Raw genomic sequence first — 22,936 nt, 5'->3', positions numbered from 1 at the left:
CTTCGGATCTTTGCAGAATTTGCAGTTTACAAACACTGCAATGATTCAACATTATTTGGTTATGAAAAAACGTTAGCATGATTGCAATCGTGATTCAAATCTATGAGTGTTACAAATTTTGATTTCACATCTGAAATGATTACGAAGAGAGAGGACTGGAGAGGCACATTTAAACCAGTCTGTTTATTACATGGTACTTAGCAGAATACTCTGATTTCAATAAGCAAATACATGGAAACATTATTTCAAACAAGCTTAAGTAGTTAACCCGATTAGAATTTAGACTGAAGATCTTTAACCACATCCTTGTCCAACTGAAAGGCCTTGGCCAGAACATCTGGGTTGATCGATGGGTTCGAGCCGAATGCTGCATTGGCAATGGATATAACCCCAGCATTTTGGCTGCTGAGGCCACCAAATGCAACGGCCTTAGATTTCCCTACGTTGAACTGGAAGTGAATCAAACCCATTGGGAAAACAAAAACATCTCCGGGGTTTAGGATTTTAGTGAAGAGACGGTAGTCGGGATTGATGTAACGAAGCCGACGTGAAGAGTGCCTTGGACGAGGACTAGGATCTCGGTTCCTCGGGATGAGTGTGAGGAGGGTTAAGGCCATTAGGAGCGTAGTCGATCCGAGCCAGAGATATGCCGAGAGTGTTGAGTCCTGGTATTTCATCAACACCAACAGGGGTGACACTCATTCCAATTGGATTAGATGTGTTCCCCGCCTTGTTTAGGCCTGAAAAGAAGAAATCATCCGCAACTGCAAGCTTTGGGTCTTTGCAGATTTTACCATTTACAAACACTGCAATGAAGAAACGTTAATTAAAATACCGAAGCCAAAACTGAACGATGAACATTAAAACATAAGTCTTGAAAGCCCTACCGCCATCTTTGATGTCCTTGACAGCCACACAAAAGTCCTGGAGAGGACCGGGATCGGAGGCCATGGCCAATGCAGCAAAAGCCAAGAGGGTGAAAGCAACAAGAAAACATGAATTCTTTTCATTATGATATACCAGAACTGGTTGTTTTGCTATTGCTTTGGAGATGACTGAGAAACTATGCTGGCAGACATTTCTATTTATAGATGGAAACCAAATACCTGCAGGTCATTATTTTCCTGAGCTAGCATAACAGGTAAGGATTGTGACAACCATCCGCCATATACTGTCATATAAGATCGGGGAGGTCCAGCTTCGGGTGACAAAACCTTGAGAATGAGTGGGTGTGATGGGGCAGGAGAAACATGAGAATATATGCACTATGCAGCCGGTGATGAATCGGTGGTTGGTGTATGTTAAAATACGGGGTAAACTGTTACCGTTTCCATCCATTTAGTAATTAAATTTTTAATTTTTTAAAATCATATATAATGTTTCACAAACTAACTTACCTTAATGATTAAAGAAATTGTTATTGTTCCTTGAGGTTATAGGTTCGAGCATCAACAACATCAGTAAGGTGATTGAGTGTTCAATCTCAAATGATTGAAAGTATTTAGAACATATATTACTTTATAATCACTTTAGCTTAATAAAAAAATCATATATAATATTTAATTTTTGTTTCATTTTAGTACACAGTTAAAACATAACGTTAAGTTTTAAAAAAAATTAAAAGTTTAAGTACTAAAGCATACCAAAAATGATAGTTTAGGAATTAAACGCCTTAAGTTTTTAACGACGAATACTAAAATAAACAAAAGTAAACGTTAGGTATGATTTAAAAAAAATTGAAAGTTTAGATATTGAAACAGATCAAATTTGATAATGTAAGTACTAAATGCATGTTTACTTTAAAATATTTTATCTTCATAAAGAATTAAAAGAAATAATTAAAGGTGGGGTAATCTAATATAGGTTTCATCTCTTCTTCTCCCAATATTGGTCGAAAAATTTTATGTTAGGAACGAATTAAGATTTTAAAATTTTAAGGGGTGAAATAGATCTTTAATAAAAAAAATACATATAACAATAAAAAAATATATGATAATTTTAAATTTTTAAGAAGAACGACGGCCCTTACTCGCCCCTCCGTCCATCCCTGGCATGTCTCTATTTTGTCTACCATCTTTCTGACTCTTCACCATTCGAGTTGAATGCTGTCTTTCCATATTGTTAATGCTGATTTCTTTATCTATTCAAGTATTACCTAGACTTGTTTGCATCTGATGATGACTTCTGGTCTGTTTAATTCAATGGATCAAATAAATGTTTCATATATTTCTCTTCTACCTTGTTGCACGGGCTCCACCAAGTACTACGTAGAATTCAATCAATTGGTACAAAATGCTGGCGTGATTCATGAAGCATACATGTAATAAATTTACGCTACTCATAATTATTTCATCATTTTTTATTATATAATTTTAATTATGTCAATGCGATTACAAAGTAGTATTTGTTCTAAATATTCTCAATCATTTGACAATGAACACACAATCACCCATGTTGCAGTCTGTTGTCGCTGGTGCTTGAATCCGAACCTCTAGAAATAACAATAATTCCTTTAACTACTTAGATAATTTGATTCGTGCATTTTTTATATAATTGAATTTACCTTTTTTAAATAATCTAATGTGATTAGAAGATAATATATGTTTATTTTCCTACAATTGGGATATAATCGATAATGTTAATATATCACGATTTTATAAAAACATAATATTTTTATATTATGTAGGATTGAAAGAAAAAGTATTTATAATGTGGGTGTTTGGCAAACAGCTTTTTGAAGAGTTTTTAGTTTATTTGAGCATAAATAGTTATTTGGTAGTTAAAACTTCCATTTTGAGTGTTTGATAAACACTTTTTTAAAAGAGATTATTGTACAAAATAAGTTGAAAATGAAAGTATTAGAAAATTCAGCGGTTCGGAATAACTTATTGCAAAATAAGATGTTAAATGAAATATTTGACCTTATTTTTTCCATAATTACATCCTTACTATAAAAACCTAATATAATGAAATAGCTTTCATCCTAATATATTTAAGCTGAAATTTTATTTTTAGTTGTAGATTCTCAAATATATTTTAGTTAAGAAAATATAACAAAACATTAAATTAAAAAAATGTAGTGTTGATATTTTATACAAAGTTAATGGTGTGTATCAATATCACAATGTTAATATTTGTAAATATTAAATTTAAAAAATATATTCAAAATTTTCAAAAACATTCACTAATTTTCTTAAGGAATTTTTAATTCATTGTCGAAAGCATTTTATCCAAGTAATTTCACCTTAATAAAGACTAAAGTATTATAAAACATATATTACTTAACAACTAATGTATCATACCCTTATTTGTCATTTTACCCATATCATCTATGTAACACCCTCAGACCAATACGAGTGACTCGATCTGATCTGATGTGTCACATTAAGGTCACTAGAGCGACCTACAGAAAAAATCTATGAAAAATTATTTTTTTGTTAAAACATGTAAAATCATAAAATAATTTATAAATAAAATACAAGTTCAGAAAAACATTCATATATTACAAACATAATTAAAGTCATACAAGTTCCAGACTCAATATAAAAATCAAATGTGACCTACATACCTCCTAATTTTACAGGTATAACTGTACATGATCTACTCGTTAACCTGAAATGGTAAGTAAAATAGTGAGCTTTGGGAAGCTCAATAATATAGAACTACCAAATGATGTTGAAGGACAACCAGATAAACGACAAGCATAAAAATTTTCTTATTGATTCATACATCTATAGGTTTTTGAGATGAACTGAGGTTCCACTGATTTTTTTTCCAGGTAACAGACAAGAAGCTTATAGTTAAACGTTCAGAAGATCAGGTTTAGAAGATTGAAGCAGACGTCTAATATGTTCTCTCAAAACCAGAATAAAATGTAATCATGGTTTAAAAACAATAGTAGTTATTTCAGTAAAACACGTTTTTTAAAATCACTGTAGTACCCTACATCCAAATACTCTATGTGAAATTTCCCAGGACATCATCCATAAGGACTTACCTTAGACCTCTAAGATCTACCAGTCCAATATGAATGATTAGAACATAAAGAATTTATCAACTGGTTGAACCTCATAGACTCCAGAATCTTACCCAATCAATACCCTAATAAAACAGTTTCAGATAGAGCCAATAATATCAGAAAACATAAATAAGAAGTTGGGTTTTTATTTAAAATACAGAGTTTACCTCCAACCGTACACCAAATGCAGTACCCAAAACAGGCATCCATAAAGACTTACCCTATAACCCTAGGATCTAGGAGTCCAATATGAACGATCATAACATAAAAGATTTACCAACTAGCTGAACCTTTGAGACTCCAGACACAACACTTAAACCCCAATAAAACAGATCAGATAGCAGACAATAATATCATAAATCAGGAGTTAATTGTACCTTGTGTCAAAAATCATAAATCATATATCAGAAACCGTACTTTATATAAATCATAGAAAACATTTATGTCAATAGGAAACACACGAGAGGATCCAAAATATTTTTCGAAGGCTCTTGAAAATTATCGAGAATATAAAATATGAACTTACGTAAAATTGATTGGATTTCAGGATCGAAATCCTATTAAAAGGTTTCAATTACAAACGGATCTAATCAGACATTCAAGAATTAAAATGAAGGTGAAAAATGGAAATGAAATCTGAGATCTCAGCTGTTTGAGTTTGATTGCGAACTGACAGATAGCACTTAAACTGCACTAACCTTTGAATCTCTTATTCTCCAATATTTCAACGGCTATATTTTAGATCTAAGCTCCGATGTTCCAACGGCTATATTTTAGATGCTTGTTGTTTTAGTTTTTACCCCCTTTATTTTCTTTCTTTGTCCGCTTCAAATGGGTAAATTTCCATATTTTCATTTATACTAGGTTGATTTCGTCCCTAAAATTCTATAATATCAAGTTAGCTCTTTCTAAGCTAGTTTACTCCTTTCAAAATCGTCATATTTTCATTTATACTAATTCGGATTGGGCACTGAAGAAACAATGGTCGCCCTCCTAACCCAGTTTACTCTATTCACAATCATCAGAATTTAAATCTGTGACATTGTTTAAGGGATTTAACACCTCATCTCACTATATCAAATGGTCGTTGGTAAAATTATGTGATATTTTAACGGTTTACATCCTAGCTTTATATTTTCTTGGGTAAATTACGCATTTAGTACTTAAACTATCATTTTTAGTCCATTTTAGTATCTAAAGTTTTTATTTTTTTTTTAAAATCATACATAACGTTTGGTTTTTATTTCATTTTAGTACATCGTCGTTAAAACGTAACGTGTGTAGTACCTAAACTATCATTTTTGGTGTGTTTTTATACCTAAACTTTCAATCTTTTCAAAACTTAACGTTAACGATGTGCTAAAATAAAACAAAAACTAAGTTTTTAACGATTGTGTACTAAAATGAAATAAAAACTAAATTTTATATATTGTGTTTGAAAAAATTGAAATTTTAAGTACTAAAATAGACTAAATCTTATAGTTTAGATACTAAACACGTAATTTATCTTATTTTCTTTGTCCTATTCTCAACTATACATTATCTTATACTTGCAATAAATTTGTTTACTTGTAAATTCATGTGGTGTTGGTACGTCGAGAATCAAGATTATGTTATTTTGAGACAAATAATGCATTGCAAATAACAAATCATTTTAAAATTTTATAAAGTGGATATTATCATTTAACAGTTGAATTTAGTGATTGTGACAGTTTAGACACTTAAAAATATAACATTAAAAAAAGTAAGCATTTGAATTGATCTAAATATAATTTAAATATCTAAACAAGAAAATGTATAGTTTGAACACTTATTTTTATATTAAACTGATAAAAAATAATTTGTATGATATTGAAGAATATATTCAATTATCATACATATATATTTAACATTTTTTTTCTGCATTTTGTATGATTGGTAGCCAATATTGTGCAGATCTAATCGATCCTCATTTTCTACTACAAATTTTATGATATTTAACTATTTTCTTTGAATATAGATTTTTAATCAACAAATATTAAACTCATTAAATGGACTTAGGGATAAAAATAATGTTATTTTTCTAAAATATTCAAGTTTAAATAATCGCATTTATAGTGTATACTTGTTAATAAACTAATAAAACTTTAAATATTTCAATTTTATTCTTAAACTATGTATGACTCACAATCTAAATTAATTTCTAAACTTTTGAACATTTCAAATACACCCTTAATTAACATAGTGATTTAATATTAGCTCCCTTTCTCAAGAAATTTGAATACAATATATCACTACTTAATTCGTAAAATAAACTTATTAAAAACAAAAACAAAAGATTATTTTATCACATTGCAGATTCTAATAATAAAGAATTAAGATAAAAGAAATAATTTGATGATATTTTGATAAAAATAATTCAATGATTAAAAATAGAAAAAAAATAATTTGGTATTAAGAATAATACTGAGAAATACTTCTTAATTTCAATTTCTAAAAAAAAGGTAAAATTCCTCCACTTTATGTACAGTTAAATATAAGAAAGAAGATGTAAAAAAAAGTAAATTATATCATTCATCACTCAATTATTTAGTCCTTTTACTTTTGTCATTAATCTTTCATTTTAATTAAGCAGACCACATAATTATTTAATTATATTCAATCAGACCACTAACTGTTAAAATTTAACCAAAATGTTGATGTGACAGTTAAAACTTTTGGTATATTTACACATCCAGTCATTGATACTTACATATTATATTAATTTGATCTTAATTTTAATAAATTAAAATATTTTATTTTATTTTTTTTAATTTAATATATTTCTCCCAATCACAAGATGACACATGTAACCTTGAGGTGGAAATAAAATAAAACACACATCAAGTACCCTGACAACCTTAGAAACCAAGGAGCCTGCTCAACCGCTGAGCTAAGATGCAATATTAGTCTAAAGCAGACAAAATATGATATATATTATGTATCAACATGTAAATTCTTAATATTCTATATATTTTAATTTAAATTCACATATTAACATTAAAAATATATTTTATTTTTATATTAACTTATTGAATATATTTTATTTTTATCTTTAATTATTAAATATATTTTATTTTATTTTAACTTAAAAAATATTTTAGTCTTATTCTAACTTAAAAATATTTTTTAATATTATTTTAGTCTTAAAAATATTTTTTAATCTTATTTTAGCTCAAAAAAATATTTTATTTTATCTTAACTTATGAAATATATTTTACTTTTATTTTAATTTAAGATATATTTTTAAAAGTCAATATAAAAATATATTTTTAAGTTAATATAAGAATAAGATATATTTTTTAAAGTTAATATAAGAATAAGACATATTTTTTAAGTTAAAATAAGAGTAAAATATATTTTTTTAAATAAAATAAAAATAAAATATATTTAATAAGTTAAGATAAAAATAAAATATTTTTTTAATGTTAAGATGTGAATTTAATTTAATATGTAAATTTAAATTTAAATATATGGAATATTAAGAATTTACACATTGATACATAATATATACGCTCAGCGATTGAGCAGGCCCTTAATTTCAAAGGTTGTCAGGTTCGAATCCCCAGCAAGCACTTGTTCGTGCTTCATTTTATTTCCACCTTAGTGTGATATGTGTCACCCTGTGATTGGGGGAAACTATATTGAATTAAAAATAAATTAGAATATAATTAATCATCCAATTAGATGATGACATGTGACTTGTGAGCTGTTTGATAAAATAAAATGATTAAGCGCTGAATGATTCAAAAGCTCTGTATGAATTGGCTCTGAATGTGACATGTTGTTTGATAATTGTTCTGAATGTACAATCGGAATTGTGAATATTTTTATTTTTACCTTCATAATAATTTATTATATTATAAGATATGATTGTTTAATAAGACAACATGTGAAAAAATTGATATTATGGTAAAATATCGAGTGCTTAATGATTCAGAATGTACTTTAATGCTGAATCATTCAGTAATGTTTTACAGTTTCATTCAACATAGTCTTCATTTAGAGGTGAAAATCAAACACGTTGAATGTTGAATGGTTCCATTCAACAGTAAACAAACAACCCATTAATCTGATTTGATGATAAAATTTATTTTAACTTATTAAAATTAGGACCAAATTAATATAATATGTAAGTATCAATGACTGGATGTGTAATTATAAGTATCAATGACTGGATGTGTAATTATATCAAACGTTTTAACTACAACATCACAATTCCTGTTAAATTTTAAAGGTTAGTGGTCTGATTGAATAAAATAAATAGTTATATTGACAAAATTGAAAGATTCATAGAAAAAGTAAAAATGTTAAATAGTTGAGTGGTGATAAAATTTACCCAAAAAATATAAGATAAAAGAAAAAAATTCAATAAATATCCCATCCCTTCTTTCCTCCCAAAATCGCTCCCACTACATTTGCTCTTTCTCTCCTCATATTCCTTTTCAATCCCAATGCTTTGAAAATCACATCACATTTTCTTTTTACAATATATTTTTTTTGTATTTTGATTCAAGGTTAAATTTCATATAAATTCGAAAATACCGAAGTTCAGAAATCTGGAGGATCTGGAGCCATTACCGGCTCCAACTGGCAACTTCCAGATCCGGTACCGAACGCCATCCTCAGCCGAACTCCTCGAGTCCGGGTCGAACGGAGCCCTATTATCTCCGAACGGAAATGGAACCGACAATCACCCCGAGAAGATGATCAAGCGTCCAATGCCCAGGCATGGGTCCATCTTCGACAAGATCCATAAGCACCGAGGCGTTTTGCTGGTCATCTCCATCCCTATCGTGCTTATAACTTTCGTGTTATACGTCCTGCCGGGTAAATCTGCGTCTGATGCGACCGTGCTGGAGGAGATCGAGTTAAATAGCAAGAGAGTAGGGGCGAATTCCAGAGGAAATAGGAATTATGCTGTGATTTTTGATGCGGGGAGTTCCGGAAGTCGGGTTCATGTTTACTGTTTTGATCACAATTTGGATCTTGTTCCAATTGGTTCTGATTTAGAGCTTTTTGAGCAGGTAATTTCTTTTTCCCTAGCTAGTAAATTTTTAGACAGAGTTATGTTTTCTTGGAATTTAGCTTTGTCGTTGATGTAGTTGTGGATGTCAATCTGTGTTGACGAAAACGGGTAAAGAAAACGAAAGAACACGAGAATTTTACGAGGTTCGGCAATGTGCTTACGTCCTCGGTGCCTAGGCGGCGCTAGAAGTTTTATTCAATGATCTTTTTAGGTCTAGGTTACATCTCTATTTATAATAGAAAACCCTGGTACATAATTACAAAATCAACCCTGTACCGTACCGCGGGGCTGCGCCCCCACACCCCCAACCCACATAATTCGTAACCCCACAACGAGACTTTTTATGAGTCATACATAACAAATCTCCACCTTGGCGAATATCCTGCCCCTTGGAAACTTCAATGTGGGTTGGGTTACCTTGCTTCTTTAACAACTCGAAACATTCAACAAGTCCAAGCAATGCTTGAACTTGTCTGTCGTAACTGGCTTGGTGAACATATCAGCGGCATTCTCATCAGTATGTACCTTCTGAAACAAAACCTCTCCAGATGCAACCAACTCTCTGATCTTGTGGAACCTTACATCAATATGTTTAGTTCTAGCACGATACACCTGATTCTTAGCCAAGTGAATAGCACTTTGATTATCACAAAGCAACTGAACTCCACCTTGTTGAACACCCAACTCCTTCACTAAACCAGTAAGCCATAAAGCTTCTTTTGCAGCTTCAGCCGCTGCCATGTATTCAGCTTCAGTTGTAGATAGTGCCACGACAGATTGAACAGTAGACTTCCAGCAAATAGGCCCTCCACCAAGAGTAAACACATACCCTGTCGTAGATCTTCTATTATCCAAGTCACCTGCATAATCTGAATCCACATATCCTACAACCAAAGGGTTATCCCGCTGACTCCCAAAAACAATTCCATGTCCCACAGTACCCTTTAAGTACCGAAAGATCCACTTGACTGCTTCCCAATGTTGCTTACCAGGTTTAGACATGTACTTACAAACTTGACTAACAGCATGAGCTAAATCAGGACGAGTACATACCATCGCATACATCAAGCAGCCAACAGCATTAGAATACGGAACCTTTGCCATATCTTCAGCTTCCTTATCTGTCTTGGGGCACTGTTCTGATGAGAGCTTAAAGTGATTCGCCAATGGAGTGCTAACTGGTTTTGCGCTGCTCATCGCAAACCTTTCTAGCATTTTCTCAACATAACCCCGTTGAGATAGCCGCAGTTTCCTTGAGTCTCTGTCCCTGCAAATTTCCATTCCAATAATTTTCTTTGCAGCACCTAAATCTTTCATATCAAATTCCTGACTCAATAAAGTTTTCAAACCGATAACATCATCCATGTTCTTCGCAGCAATCAACATATCATCAACATACAGTAATAGAAAAATAAAAGAACCATCATCAAGGCTCTTAACATAGACACAACAATCATACTCACATCGGTTGTAGCCAATCTTGATCATATAAGAGTCAAACCGTTTATACCACTGTCTCGGAGACTGTTTTAACCCGTACAAAGATTTCTTCAATCTGCAAACTAAATGTTCGTTTCCAGGTGAGTGAAACCTTCAGGTTGCCGCATGTAGATCTGCTCCTCTAAATCACCATGCAAAAAAACAGTTTTAACATCCATCTGCTCTAAATGCAAATCCCAACTAGCCACCAATGCAAGTACTGCTCGGATTGAAGTGTGCCTGACCACAGGAGAAAAGATTTCATCATAATCAACTCCTTTCTGCTGTGAAAAACCCTTCGCTACCAAACGAGCCTTGAACTTCTCCCCCTCTTTTTCTGTTACTGCTGGTTTCTTCTTATACACCCATTTGCAACCAATCAGCTTCTTACCCTCAGGAAGGGAAACTAACTCCCATGTGCGATTGTGATTCAAAGACTCCATCTCCTCAACCATGGCTGCCATCCACTTGTCGTTTTCCTGACTAGTAACGGCATCATGAAAAGTAACTGGATCATCACTGCTAACAGTAATGCAAAAGATACCAAGTCTTCAAAACCCAATCTGTTCGGAGGCTTTATATTCGTCCGTCTCACCCTGTCTCTGCGAGACTATAATCCTGCAAATCATCCGTAGTGGAACCACCAGAAGTCGGTTGAGAAGTTTCTGGTTTCTCAACTGGAAACTGCTCGAAATCTACCACTGTCGTGTCTTGCTTCTGCTGCAACATAGACTGTTCATCAAAAACGACATCTCTACTAATCACAACTTTCTTCGCAACTGGATCCCAGAACATGAATCCTTTGACACCTTTCTTGTAACCCAGAAAAATACACTCCTTCGATTTTGCATCAAGTTTGGATCTCTCATCAGCAGGTACATGCACATAAGCAGGACAACCAAAAATCCGTAAGTTATCAAACTAACATCATGACCAGTCCATACCTCTTCTGCAACTTTCCCAGCCAGCGATGCCCTTGGCGATCTGTTGATAAGGTAACACGCCATGTTAACAGCCTCAGCCCAGAAGTGTTTGGGAAGCCCCGCATTCAACCGCAAACATCTGGCTCTTTCATTCAACGACCTGTTCATTCGTTCCGCAACACCATTCTGTTGTGGTGTCTTGCGCACTGTAAAATGCCTCTGAATCCCATGCTCCTTACAGAATTGTAGGAACTGTGAATCTGTGTACTCCGTACCATTGTCAGACCGCAAACACTTGATTTTTCGTCCTGTTTGGTTTTCTACCTCAGCTTTCCACAGCTTGAACTTCTCAAAAACTTCAGATTTCTGTTTCAAAAAATACACCCAAACTTTCCGTGAAAAATCATCAATAAAAGTAACATAGTACCTAGATCCACCCAAAGACGATGTCGTGGAAGGCCCCCATACATCAGAATGCACATAATCAAGAATCCCTTGAGTTGTGTGCTTCGTAGTCTTGAAACGGACTTTAGTCTGTTTACCAAGAACACAATACTTGCAAAATCGAGCTTACAGCTTTTGACACCATGCAACAAGTTTCTCTTGTGTAATTCTGCCATACCACGTTCACTAAGATGAGCAAGGCGCATATGCCACAATTTTGTCGTATCATCACAGGACTCAACAGAGTGAACTCCACCTGCAACGTACTCCCTAACAATCTGTAGATATTCCCTGCAGTCATCTTGCCTTTCATCACAGTCAATGCTCCTTTAACAATCCGAATGGTTTCCCTATCCTCGTCAGCCTTAGGGATAAAACCATTCTTGTGCAAAGTGCCCAAGGAAATCAAATTCTTCTTCAAGTCTGGGATATGTCGAACACCACTCAACGTCCGAACGGAGCCATCGTGCATCTTAATTCTGACATCACCAATACCAACAATATTGCAACATCGATCATCACCCAAATAAACCGAACCAGAATTAATCGGCCTGTATGTCGAAAACCATTCCCTATTTGGCGTGATGTGATAAGAACATCCAGAATCAAGAATCCAAGCATCCGTCAATTGTGTCGTTGAAATAGAAAGCATATCACCCTCACTGCAATCAGAAGTATCATCCTCGACCACGTTCACAGACTTGGATGAGCCATCACGCTTCTCATCGGTCTGCTTTTTCAACTTCGGACAGTCTCGCTTCATATGTCCCGCCTCCTTGCACTTGTAACAGTGAATCGTCTTCTTATCCCTGGATTTGGATCTGGAATTCCGCTTCCCGGACCCTGCCTTCTCTGGCTTCCGTCCACGATCTCGATTACCCTTGACATATAAGCTATCGGCTTGAGAGCTTTCCCCTGCATTCTGCTTCCGCTGGTTGTGAGCCAACAAGGCTGCAGTAATCTCCTCAACGTTGATAGTCTCTTTCCCATATGTAAGAGTAGTCACCATGTGTTCGTAAGAGGAAGGCAACGAACACAACAGAATCATCGCTCTGTCTTCATCCTCAATTTTCACATCAAGCCGAGCCAGATCAGAAACGATTTGATTGAAGACATTCACGTGTTGCGCCAAATCGTGATCGTCCTGCATCTTCAGCCCATACAGCCGCTGCTTCAGATACAGTTTTGTCGTTAAGGATTTGGACATAAACTGACTTTCCAACTTCCTCCAAATTTCGTCTGGAGACGATAGATGCATGACGTGATACATGACCTCGTCCGCCAAGCATAATCGTATGGTTCCTGCCGCTCGCTGCTGCAATTCTTCCCAATCTTCCTCATCCATCGACGCCGGCTTTGTAGGTCGCAAAGCCTTCAAGATCCCTTGCTGCGCCAATAGATCCTTCACCCTCGTTTGCCATAATCCGAAGTTACCCTGACCATCGAATTTCGCGACTTCGAATTTTGCTCCTGACATCTGATACCAATTGTTGACGAAAACGGGTAAAGAAAACGAAAGAACACGAGAATTTTACGAGGTTCGGCAATGTGCTTACGTCCTCGGTGCCTAGGCGGCGCTAGAAGTTTTATTCAATGATCTTTTTAGGTCTAGGTTACATCTCTATTTATAATAGAAAACCCTGGTACATAATTACAAAATCAACCCTGTACCGTACCGCGGGGGCTGCGCCCCCACACCCCCAACCCACATAATTCGTAACCCCACAACGAGACTTTTTATGAGCCATACATAACAATCTGAAATTTGGATGAGAACTTCAAAATTAAGAATATGGTTTATTTAACAATTCAACGCTATAAGCTTGGTTTTTTTTTTCATGTCTATTTTTTGCTCTCTCTTCTTTCTTTTTCGTTGCGAAATAAAGGTAATAAAGATTATGTTAATGACCTTTATTTGATATTTGTGAATTATGACATAATTTGGCCCATATTTAAAGTAGGGTTTTAACTTAAAAGAGAAGTTTCAAACATCAATTGTATGCTCGTCTTCAATTTGCCGTTTATTTATGTGCCGTGGAAGAAACATTTTCTTCAATTTTATGCAGTTTTCCAAGTATTAATTAGTTTAATGTGGTTTGTTTTGCTCTAGCTCAAACCAGGTTTGAGCTACCATGCAAATGATCCACAGGCTGCGGCAAATTCATTAAGTTCTCTTCTTGACAAGGCAGAAAGTGTTGTGCCAATGGATCTGCGATCAAAGACCCCTGTCAGAGTTGGGGTATGTACCGCATACATGTATTTTGCATTCTAAGTCTCTTAATTTGCTGAAAAACTTGGAATTCAAATTTGTGTAGGCAACTGCCGGTCTGAGGGCATTAGGAGGCGACGCATCTGATAAAATTTTGCAATCAGTAATTAGTTTTCCATATGATTGTTGGTTATTGACAGCATTTACTTTGCCTTTTCCCCGACCTGATGCAATCTTAAAAATATATATTTAGGTTAGGGAACTTTTGAAAAGTCGAAGCACCTTGAAATCCGAGGAAAACGGGGTTAAAATTTTGGATGGCTCTCAAGAAGGTTCTTATGAGTGGGTATGATATGCTAAATCTTCTTGTACTTCTATACATTTCTTTTTTTTTTTATTACTATAACCGGGGTTAAAGTATGTTGGCAATCTCTACATTATAGTCAAAAGTGCTATTCTGTCCTTGTATTTTATAACTGGCAAAACTTAAATATCAAACATTAGTTGAAATCTGACAAAACTTATATCTTTCGGATGGTTTTCCATTAACATTATTACTGATTTCACTTATTTTCTTCAATATCAAACATATAAGAGATTGATGTACTCAGTTCTATAGTATATAGATTAAACTGCACTTTTTAGTATAGTACAAGGACTGCTTGATATTTTATATTTTAACCTTATTTCTGATCATCATGATTCCATGATTGGTCTTATCAAGATGATTTCATGATAAGTGCTTGAGCCTGAGGGGGAACAAAGGGAAACTAGAATAAAGTATTTACATGCTGTCAGAAATCAGGATCCATTGGGATTTCTCCTACTGATTGGGCCAATGGGCCTAATTTTGACTTTCTTAACTGCCATATTCTTTTGTAGGTGACTATAAATTACCTATTAGGGAATTTGGGAAGGACATATCGGGACACAGTTGGCATAGTTGATCTTGGTGGTGGATCTGTTCAAATGGCATATGCCATCTCTGAGAATGCTGCTTCAAGGGCTCCTAGTTTACCAGCTGGCCAGGACAGTTATGTAAATGAAATGTATCTGAAGGGATCGAAATATCACCTTTATGTTCACAGGTGCCCTCATTTTGACAAATTAGGATTTTTTTTTTTGATAGGACAAATTAGGATTCTATTAGTGATTTGAAATAATGGATTGTATTTCCTTTAGTGGTCAATTTTATTATTTTACTCGGTCATATAATTCTGTAGTCTTATGAGCCATGAGATCATATTTAATCTGAGATCTATATTATATGTTTTACTTATATACTTCTTGCTTTTACGTGAGCAGCTATTTGCACTATGGCTTATTGGCAGCTCGAGCAGAAATTTTGAAGGTCTTTGAAGATTCTGGGAACCCTTGTATCTTGGAGGGTTTTGATGGTATGTTTGAATTTGTTTGATCACAGCTCTAACTCTACAAAATGCATTCTTTTAATTATTTCGGCTGCATATGGCGAACATGATATACGAATTCAATAACCAAAATTTAGTGCTCTGATCACTGATAATGTAATCTTCGGCAATTAGCTAGGCGATGAGATCTCTACTCAAAATTGTAGTTCATCTGTCTGTTCCAAAAAAACTTTGAATGCTCTGAATAATGGAATACTCCGAGTAGTCATAACATCCTTCTTTCTTTGTTCGATAGAATATTTTCCATTTGAGTACTTAACATATTGAGCTTTTCATCTTTCTAAGGTACTTATCAATATGGAGGAGAAGATTATAAAGCATCAGCACCGTCATCCGGTTCAAGTATGGAAGAATGCAGGAGGGTAACTCTCAAGGCTCTTAAAGTAAATGATTCATGCACGCATATGAAGTGCACATTTGGTGGCATATGGAACGGCGGAGGTGGAGATGGACAGAAGAATCTGTTTGTTGCTTCATTTTTCTTTGATAGGGCTGCTGAGGTATTGCACGATTGAGAATTGTATTGCTTGAAACAAACTACAGAACAAACTGATTAGCCATTCTAACTAATTTGTTTACGAATACAGGCCGGTTTTATTAAAGCTAGTGATCCTGTTGCAAAAGTTCAGCCTCATTCGTTTGCAGACGCGGCTAAACGTGCTTGTCAAACCAAGTATGCAGATGCTAAAACAACATATAAAGATTCGGGCGAGAATAACCTGCCATATATATGCATGGATCTGGTTTACGAGTACACCCTACTTGTCGATGGATTTGGTAAGCCTATACTTTTGGCATCAAATTCAAGTTATGGAACTTAGTACTTCGTAGGTATCTTAGGATTCTCATTAATCCATCCTATCTTTTTCTCGGACAGGACTTGATCCCTACCAAGATATTACATTGGTGAAGAAAGTGAAATACCGGAATTCCTTTGTCGAAGCCGCCTGGCCCCTAGGTAGTGCCATTGAAGCTGTATCGTCATGAAGTAAAAATTCCAGGTCAGCATCATCAGCTTTTAAATTAGTCGCTAGAAATTTACATGACTTCTGGTTCTTAAAGCATCATCATTTCCTAATCGAATACACTGTCGATAAATATGCAGAACGAAGCACCATTGCACGTTCGTATCCTAGATCGGATTCTTTGGTGGGGAATAATCGAATACAAAAGTTTCATTTAATCTTCTTCATTGGTAATATACATTTTTATTAGTTTCCCTGATTTTTATAATTTTTTGTGAGATTTAATTGAATTAGTTCATTTTACCTTGTAACAGATTACCAACATAGAGTGTGTGCGTTCATTTCCATTGTGCATCTAAAACTATTCCAATATCAAAATCTCGTCTTTAAAACAGTCGGGACACCGAAAAAGTTAAATGGCGATCACCAAGCCCTTCTCATTTCAATTATCTCCCTTTGGTACTTCAAATATTGATTTCCCAAGAGAATCAAAGGTTGAAAGTTTTGATGAAAATGGTTATAATAATTCTAACGATGGAGAAGATGGTGGTGATTTTGATGGCAATAGTGTAAATGGAATTAGTTTAAGCCAATAAGCCATGGTATTACCCAGGATGTGAAGGAAACTATGGACATAATCCATGAAACAGGCGAGTCATTATTTGATTTGGAATCAATATCTAAAGCTGCCTATTGAGATCAAGTTGGTATAATAATCACTAGCTTTTCAGTTTGGTCGTGCAATTAAGTTCTCAATGGCTAGTTGCCCCCACATTCTTTCATTTCAAAGCAAGTAAACTTCTCTTTCATTCTTGCCCTTCTCAATTCCAATATCCCATAAATTTAACTAACTACTGAATGTGAACAAGAGTGTGCATAAAGCAGCACACATCACTACGTTGTTCATATGTGAAATATGATCTTAGAACTCCAAAAAAAAACTTTGAAAGAGATTGAATTACACATGCTGGGCACATTTATGATAATTTCGTATCACTAAAAGCTTCTATTTTAGATACTAATAACCGAGAGGCATGAGATAATGGCATGTGATTATGTTATTCAAATACAGATGAATGTTAGATATATGTATATGTTATTTTGTAAGTCGTTTCATCTTCATATTCATAAAAATTGTACATGCATCCGAATACAAGTAATGAATCTGGATCTTTAAAAGAAAAAAATGAACATTCTCATAATGATTTGTATATCACTAATAGAAGTGAGGCTTAAATCACTAGTCAAGCTTGATCAGGATCATGCTGACATGTCACTAAGAAAAATAATAATAATAATAATAATAATAATTAACTTTAGATTTGGTATAAGATTATATGATTAAACATTAATTAAAAAATAATGATGTATTAAGACTATCAGATAAATCCAAAATAAAGGAGACGTGGCAAAGAATAGGATTTAACAAAAAGACAAGAATGAAGAGCTCATAGCCTCATACTTCATTATCTAATGAAGAACTCACTTCCTCACCTTTCCTCCTTTCGATAATCGCCCATGTCGATATTTACAAGTTCGATCCCTGGGACTTCCAGGTCGCCTTCCTTTTACAGCCCTTTTCATTGTTATCATCCAAGGAATCATTTTTAAGCTTGTTTTAATGTTTGTTTTTCTTTTGGTTCATCAGATAAGGCTGTGTTTGGTGAGAAAGAATGGTACTTTTTTACTTTTTCAGCCCCAGAGACAGAAAGTACCCGAATGGTGCAAGGCCAAACAGGGCAGCCGGATCTGGGTATTGGAAAGCAACTGGGACAGAAGCTTATAGCTGTAGCTGGAAGGGATGGAGTGCATTCGAATGTTGGTGTAAAGAAAGCTTTGGTGTTCTACAATGGAAGGCCTCCAAAAGGGATGAAGACCAACTGGATCATGCATGAATATCGCCTTTCACACAGCCCTAAATCCAACCACAACAATACATCATTGAAGTCCAAAGATTGTTCCATGAGGGTAAGAGCCCTCTTCTCCAATCATTTCATCTTAAATAATGTTTGATTCTTCATTCTCGTTGAAATATTTGATTTTTTTAGTTGGATGATTGGGTTCTTTGCCGCATATACAATAAATCCCATGCCTTAACTTCAACACCAGCAGCTGTAAATGACCAAGTTCCAGAGGAAGATGAAGCTGAACAGTTCATTCAAGATGCCCTTTTACCAGCCCTGAGAAGCCCTTCAACCAGCAACGATAACATTCTTAGCCTTCAACCCCAGAAATCATCTTCTTTCTCCAATCTGTTAGATTCCATGGACTACTCGATGCTTAGTAGTTTCCTTGCAGATAACCAGTGCAACACAACTGGACATATCCCGGTCAGCAGCGACAGCAGCAGGTTGAACTCTTCGGTCCCAAGCATGGAAAACAAAATCGAGCGCCAATATTCAATTATTGATGAGGATTACTTGGAGCCGTCAAAGAAACATATCGGTTCTTGCAGTCACACTAAGAGCACCAGCCAATCTAATACGACTCAATACAACTTACTAAACCATTCATTTTTGAACCACAGCTTACTTCTAAATCATCATTTTCAATTTCATGGATAGAATATTGATGGTAATGATTAAACATGAGTGATTTTTGTGTTGGAAAAAATTGAAATATTCAAATTAAAATATTTGAAAATGTAACAAATTTTTTGTAGAAAATTCGAGTTCACTCTCACTCTACCTTTACTTCAAATTTGATAGGTTTATTTATGCTTTCCTTATCAAAGCTTGTGCTAGTTTAAGTAACTTAGCTTTAGGCAAACATTTCATGGGGTTGAAATAAAATTGGGTTTTGAGTCTCCTCTCTATATGCAAACTGTGTAGGTTAATATGTATGCAGAAAGTGAGGGTTTCGTTGAGTGTAAGAAAGTGTTCGACGAAATGCCTGAGAAGAATCATGTTACTTGGAATGTGATGATCACTGGCTCGGCTAAGCAAGGAGAGATTAAGTTTGCACGTTTTCATGTTCGAATAGATGCTTGATAGGAATATTGTTTCATGGAGCGGAATGATTGATGGATGCACTAGTGAAACTCCATTTAATTTTGCAAAATCTTCTGTACAATACCACGTGTGAAAAATTGGCTAATTACATGCATCTCCAGACCAGCATGAAAACCGGCCAACACTTCTCCAATTACTAAAGAACATAAACGGTTAGATTCAAGTCGGGATAAAACAGATGAACGGTTAAAGTCAACCGTTTGAGCTTAAAATAACCAAGAAAAAATCTGGCAAAGTGTTGTTGATTGTGGGAAAAAACAGAAAATGCAAAGCCAATATAATCAAAGAAAAAGGCAACCACTTTTAAAGAAAAAAACATACATAGACACAGCAAAAAAACTCTTTTTTTATATCTAATTTTAATTTTTCTTGTGTAGTTTAAGGGGCAGGGTTCAATTCTCAATCTGGGTTTTGGTTGTAGGGAAGAAAGGGAAAACAATAGAAAAAATTAAACAGTGGCAATGGTTTTGGTGAAACCAAATCTTTTTTCAGCTTTTGACTATAGCCAGAAGAAGAATCAAGAAGGTGGAGGTTCCTTGTATTCTAAGAGAATTCCTGGGTTTTGTTGCAACCGAAACAGATTTACTTCCTTGAAGATAAAATCTATGGCTTTGAGGTGTGATTTTAATGCGCAAAGAATGGTCTATTTGGAGAGGGAAATTTTGAACAAGAGGAGGTTTCATCAGATTCCCATTAAAGCACAGGCTGGTTTAATTGAAGTTATTGTTTCTTTTCCAAATCTTGGATCTTTATTTTCTTCGAAAATTGTGTTTCTCCCCCCACCCCCTTTTTTAAAGAGAAAGCATGTCATTAGTATATATTGCTTCTTAATTTTTTTTTGATGATATTTTATTGGAAAACCTTGAGATTCTTGGTAATTAGCATTTTCTCTTATTAACCTTCTAAAGATAGTTCTTAGCTTAGTTTTCACATGCCAAAGATCAAACCTTGAATATTTATATAAAAGTTGGGTTTTGCTCTTAAATAAATGATGCTAAACTTAAACTTATTGGTTTATCTTTTTCTTCTGGTATTGTTTAGTGGAATCAGATGCAAAGTGGGCTTATTGGTAAAACTCCAAAGTGGTGGGAGACAGGGCTGCAACCAAATATGAAAGCAGAAAGAAGTGACATCTGCACAAGACCTTGTGGACTCTGTTGAATGCTGATGATAAACTTGTTATAGTAGATTTCTACTCCCCCTCCTGTGGTGGCTGCAGGGCCCTTTTTCCCAAGGTTGTGATAGTGTAAATCCTTTGTTTTGTGTAGCTGTTTCTCTGCATCTAGTTGGATTGATTGTCGTGACTGCAGGGCTATTTTTTTTACCAAGTTTACAAAATGTAGACTCATAGTTTCATGTACTTTGTTTTGCATATTTGTTCACTTACATGTATTTTAATTGTTTTGCTTGTATTTGACTTGATTATTGTGCTGTTTGTATTTGGATTAATTGTGATTTCTGATGTTGGGATCTGGTAGATTTGTCAATTGGCAAAGATGAACCCAGATTTACAGTATCTTCAGGTGAATTATGAGGAGCACAAATCCATGTGCTATACCCTTAATGTCCATGTGCTGTCTTTCTTCCGATTCTACAGAGGAGCTCAGGGGCGCGTATGCCAGTTCAGCTGCACCAACGCAACGGTTAGTCTCGTGTTCTCTGTCCTGTCTGATGCAAATTTTATCAGATATGCTCAATCAAATATATGGTACTTGAATTCCAGTGTTGAAAATGCATTACTACTTGGAGGAGTCACATTCATGAAATGTGCATGGTGCATAATAGTTGTGAATTGGCTTGTTTATGTATGATTCCGCAGATCAGAAAGTTCAAGGATGCATTGGCCAAGTATGCAACAGACGGATGCAGCCTTGGGCCGGCAAAAGGTATCGACAAGAAGGAGCTATCGGCATTAGCAGCCAACAAAGACCATTCCTTTACCTACAAACCAAAACCAGTCCAACACAATCCGAATCCTGTTCCTGAAAAGGAAGATACCCGGTATTGAAAACATCCTTAAACCCTAAAGAGAGTGGGGAGAAAAGCTTGGTTGGTGTTGGGGGATGATGTTAGGTTTTCATTTTGGCAGACCTCAAATGCCCTGCCCTCACAGTTTCATGTTCATCTCTTGAATGGCCAACATTCATGTTAGAAATGGACAACATAGTAGGGGTTGAAATGCCATGAAAGGCAACTTGTCTCCTCCATAGAGTTGTAGGCTTTTGGATTTATATTTTTAGATCCCAGCCTGCTTTGGTTCAAGGGTGATTGAAGAGCAAGTAGCTGTGAATATGTTGAGCTAATGTAAAAGATCAAATCCATACTATCATATATATACTTATAGCACATGGTTATATAAAATGAAAGCCTTTTCTCTGTGTTTAGTGTTTTATCAAAAAAAGAAAAAAGAAAATTTCTTAACAGAATGTAAAGCCTCACTAACCAGAAATGTTGTTGTTGTAAGGAAACTGAAATAACAGATATAGAAATCGAACCATAGGAGACAGAGTCGGAGAAAGAAATGGACCGAGCAGAGCTGATGAGGAAACTGCAACTAGTGTGGTATGGGCTACGAGTTGATGAACATTGTGTTTTACATTTTAAATTTTGACTGTATACTGACTTGTTTCATGGCTTTGCTTAGTACACAACCAATGTTGAATTTCTGGTTTTTCACATGAAAATTGAACATATTATCCTGTCAAAGGTTTATGTGTCTATGCTTCTGCATTCACAAGCGAGAGGGAGTTCCAGAATGAACTGTTAGCACTTAGCAAGCAGGTGCTTCCACATAATATAAACTGAGAATATGAACTGCTAAAGATGATCATACAAGCACCTTTTTTCTCTGAATGCATGCACACACAGGACCAAATGCATCAGTGCCCACAACCAAGATACCATGCAAGCAAGAAAATTAATGATATTCATAGGACACGAATTTCAAATCTTGGTTACAATTTTAATAAGCAGCAAAATCGACTCGATTTTTTTTTTTTTTGGTTGGGGGTGGGGGTGCAAATCCAAAAGTTCTTTTTTCATTTTTAAAATAAAAGTGAACATTTTAAATACTTAAACAAAAGAACGTTATTGTTCGGGGTTAGTAGAACCGTGAAAAATGGACGGCGTTAGGAGTTTAGGACTCGGAAGTAATAGACACCGTTAGGTGTTTATTTTATTTTGGCTCCATATTATACCGTTTTTCATGAATAGGTTTCTATAGTATTTTTTGATTCATCCTGGTGTTTAAAGTTACAAACGTTACTACTTTAGGTGTCCAGGCGGTCAACGGTGTTAATTTTTACCGTTAAGTGACACGTGATACAACCTGGTAATTTTAAAAAAATTTATTGAAAATTAAAAAAATTAAATTATATAATTTAAAAAGATAAAAACTTTTCAAATAACCC

At 34.7% G+C, this 22,936-nt stretch overlaps 2 protein-coding genes and 2 pseudogenes across 3 annotated transcripts; 3 read left to right on the top strand and 1 right to left on the bottom strand.

Annotated features, from left to right (window-relative positions):
• Positions 1 to 145: 145 nt before the first annotated feature.
• LOC120208987 lies at positions 146 to 2,117 on the bottom strand (annotated as a pseudogene).
• Positions 2,118 to 8,605: 6,488 nt separating this feature from the next.
• On the top strand, positions 8,606 to 16,955 carry LOC120208982 (apyrase 2-like). 2 transcript variants are annotated; one of them, XR_005524366.1, is made up of 11 exons: positions 8,606 to 9,063; positions 14,022 to 14,150; positions 14,227 to 14,283; positions 14,374 to 14,466; positions 15,003 to 15,208; positions 15,426 to 15,517; positions 15,836 to 16,050; positions 16,138 to 16,327; positions 16,428 to 16,551; positions 16,656 to 16,745; positions 16,830 to 16,955. XR_005524366.1 is itself a non-coding variant. In XM_039208085.1 (10 exons), exons 1-9 carry the CDS (start codon positions 8,743 to 8,745, stop codon positions 16,535 to 16,537), a joined length of 1,413 nt encoding a protein of 470 aa, XP_039064016.1. In that variant the 5' UTR covers positions 8,606 to 8,742; the 3' UTR covers positions 16,538 to 16,551; positions 16,656 to 16,755. The 2 variants fall into 2 exon arrangements, 1 of the variants encoding a protein (XP_039064016.1); XM_039208085.1 differs by lacking the exon at positions 16,830 to 16,955 and having other exon boundaries at positions 16,656 to 16,755.
• On the top strand, positions 9,468 to 19,081 carry LOC120208983 (NAC transcription factor 47-like). Its single transcript, XM_039208086.1, has 3 exons — positions 9,468 to 9,472; positions 18,308 to 18,483; positions 18,564 to 19,081. Exons 2-3 carry the CDS (start codon positions 18,385 to 18,387, stop codon positions 19,077 to 19,079), a joined length of 615 nt encoding a protein of 204 aa, XP_039064017.1. The 5' UTR covers positions 9,468 to 9,472; positions 18,308 to 18,384; the 3' UTR covers positions 19,080 to 19,081.
• Positions 19,082 to 19,352: 271 nt separating this feature from the next.
• On the top strand, positions 19,353 to 21,871 carry LOC120208986 (annotated as a pseudogene).
• The last annotated feature ends 1,065 nt before the right edge of the window (positions 21,872 to 22,936 follow it).

This window comes from Hibiscus syriacus, unplaced genomic scaffold, assembly GCF_006381635.1.
Source record: "Hibiscus syriacus cultivar Baekdansim isolate YM2019G1 unplaced genomic scaffold, ASM638163v2 tig00017967_pilon, whole genome shotgun sequence".
Lineage (NCBI taxonomy): Eukaryota > Viridiplantae > Streptophyta > Magnoliopsida > Malvales > Malvaceae > Hibiscus > Hibiscus syriacus.
Note: the sequence above shows the minus strand (reverse complement) of the source record. Positions and strands in the feature narration are given on the sequence as shown.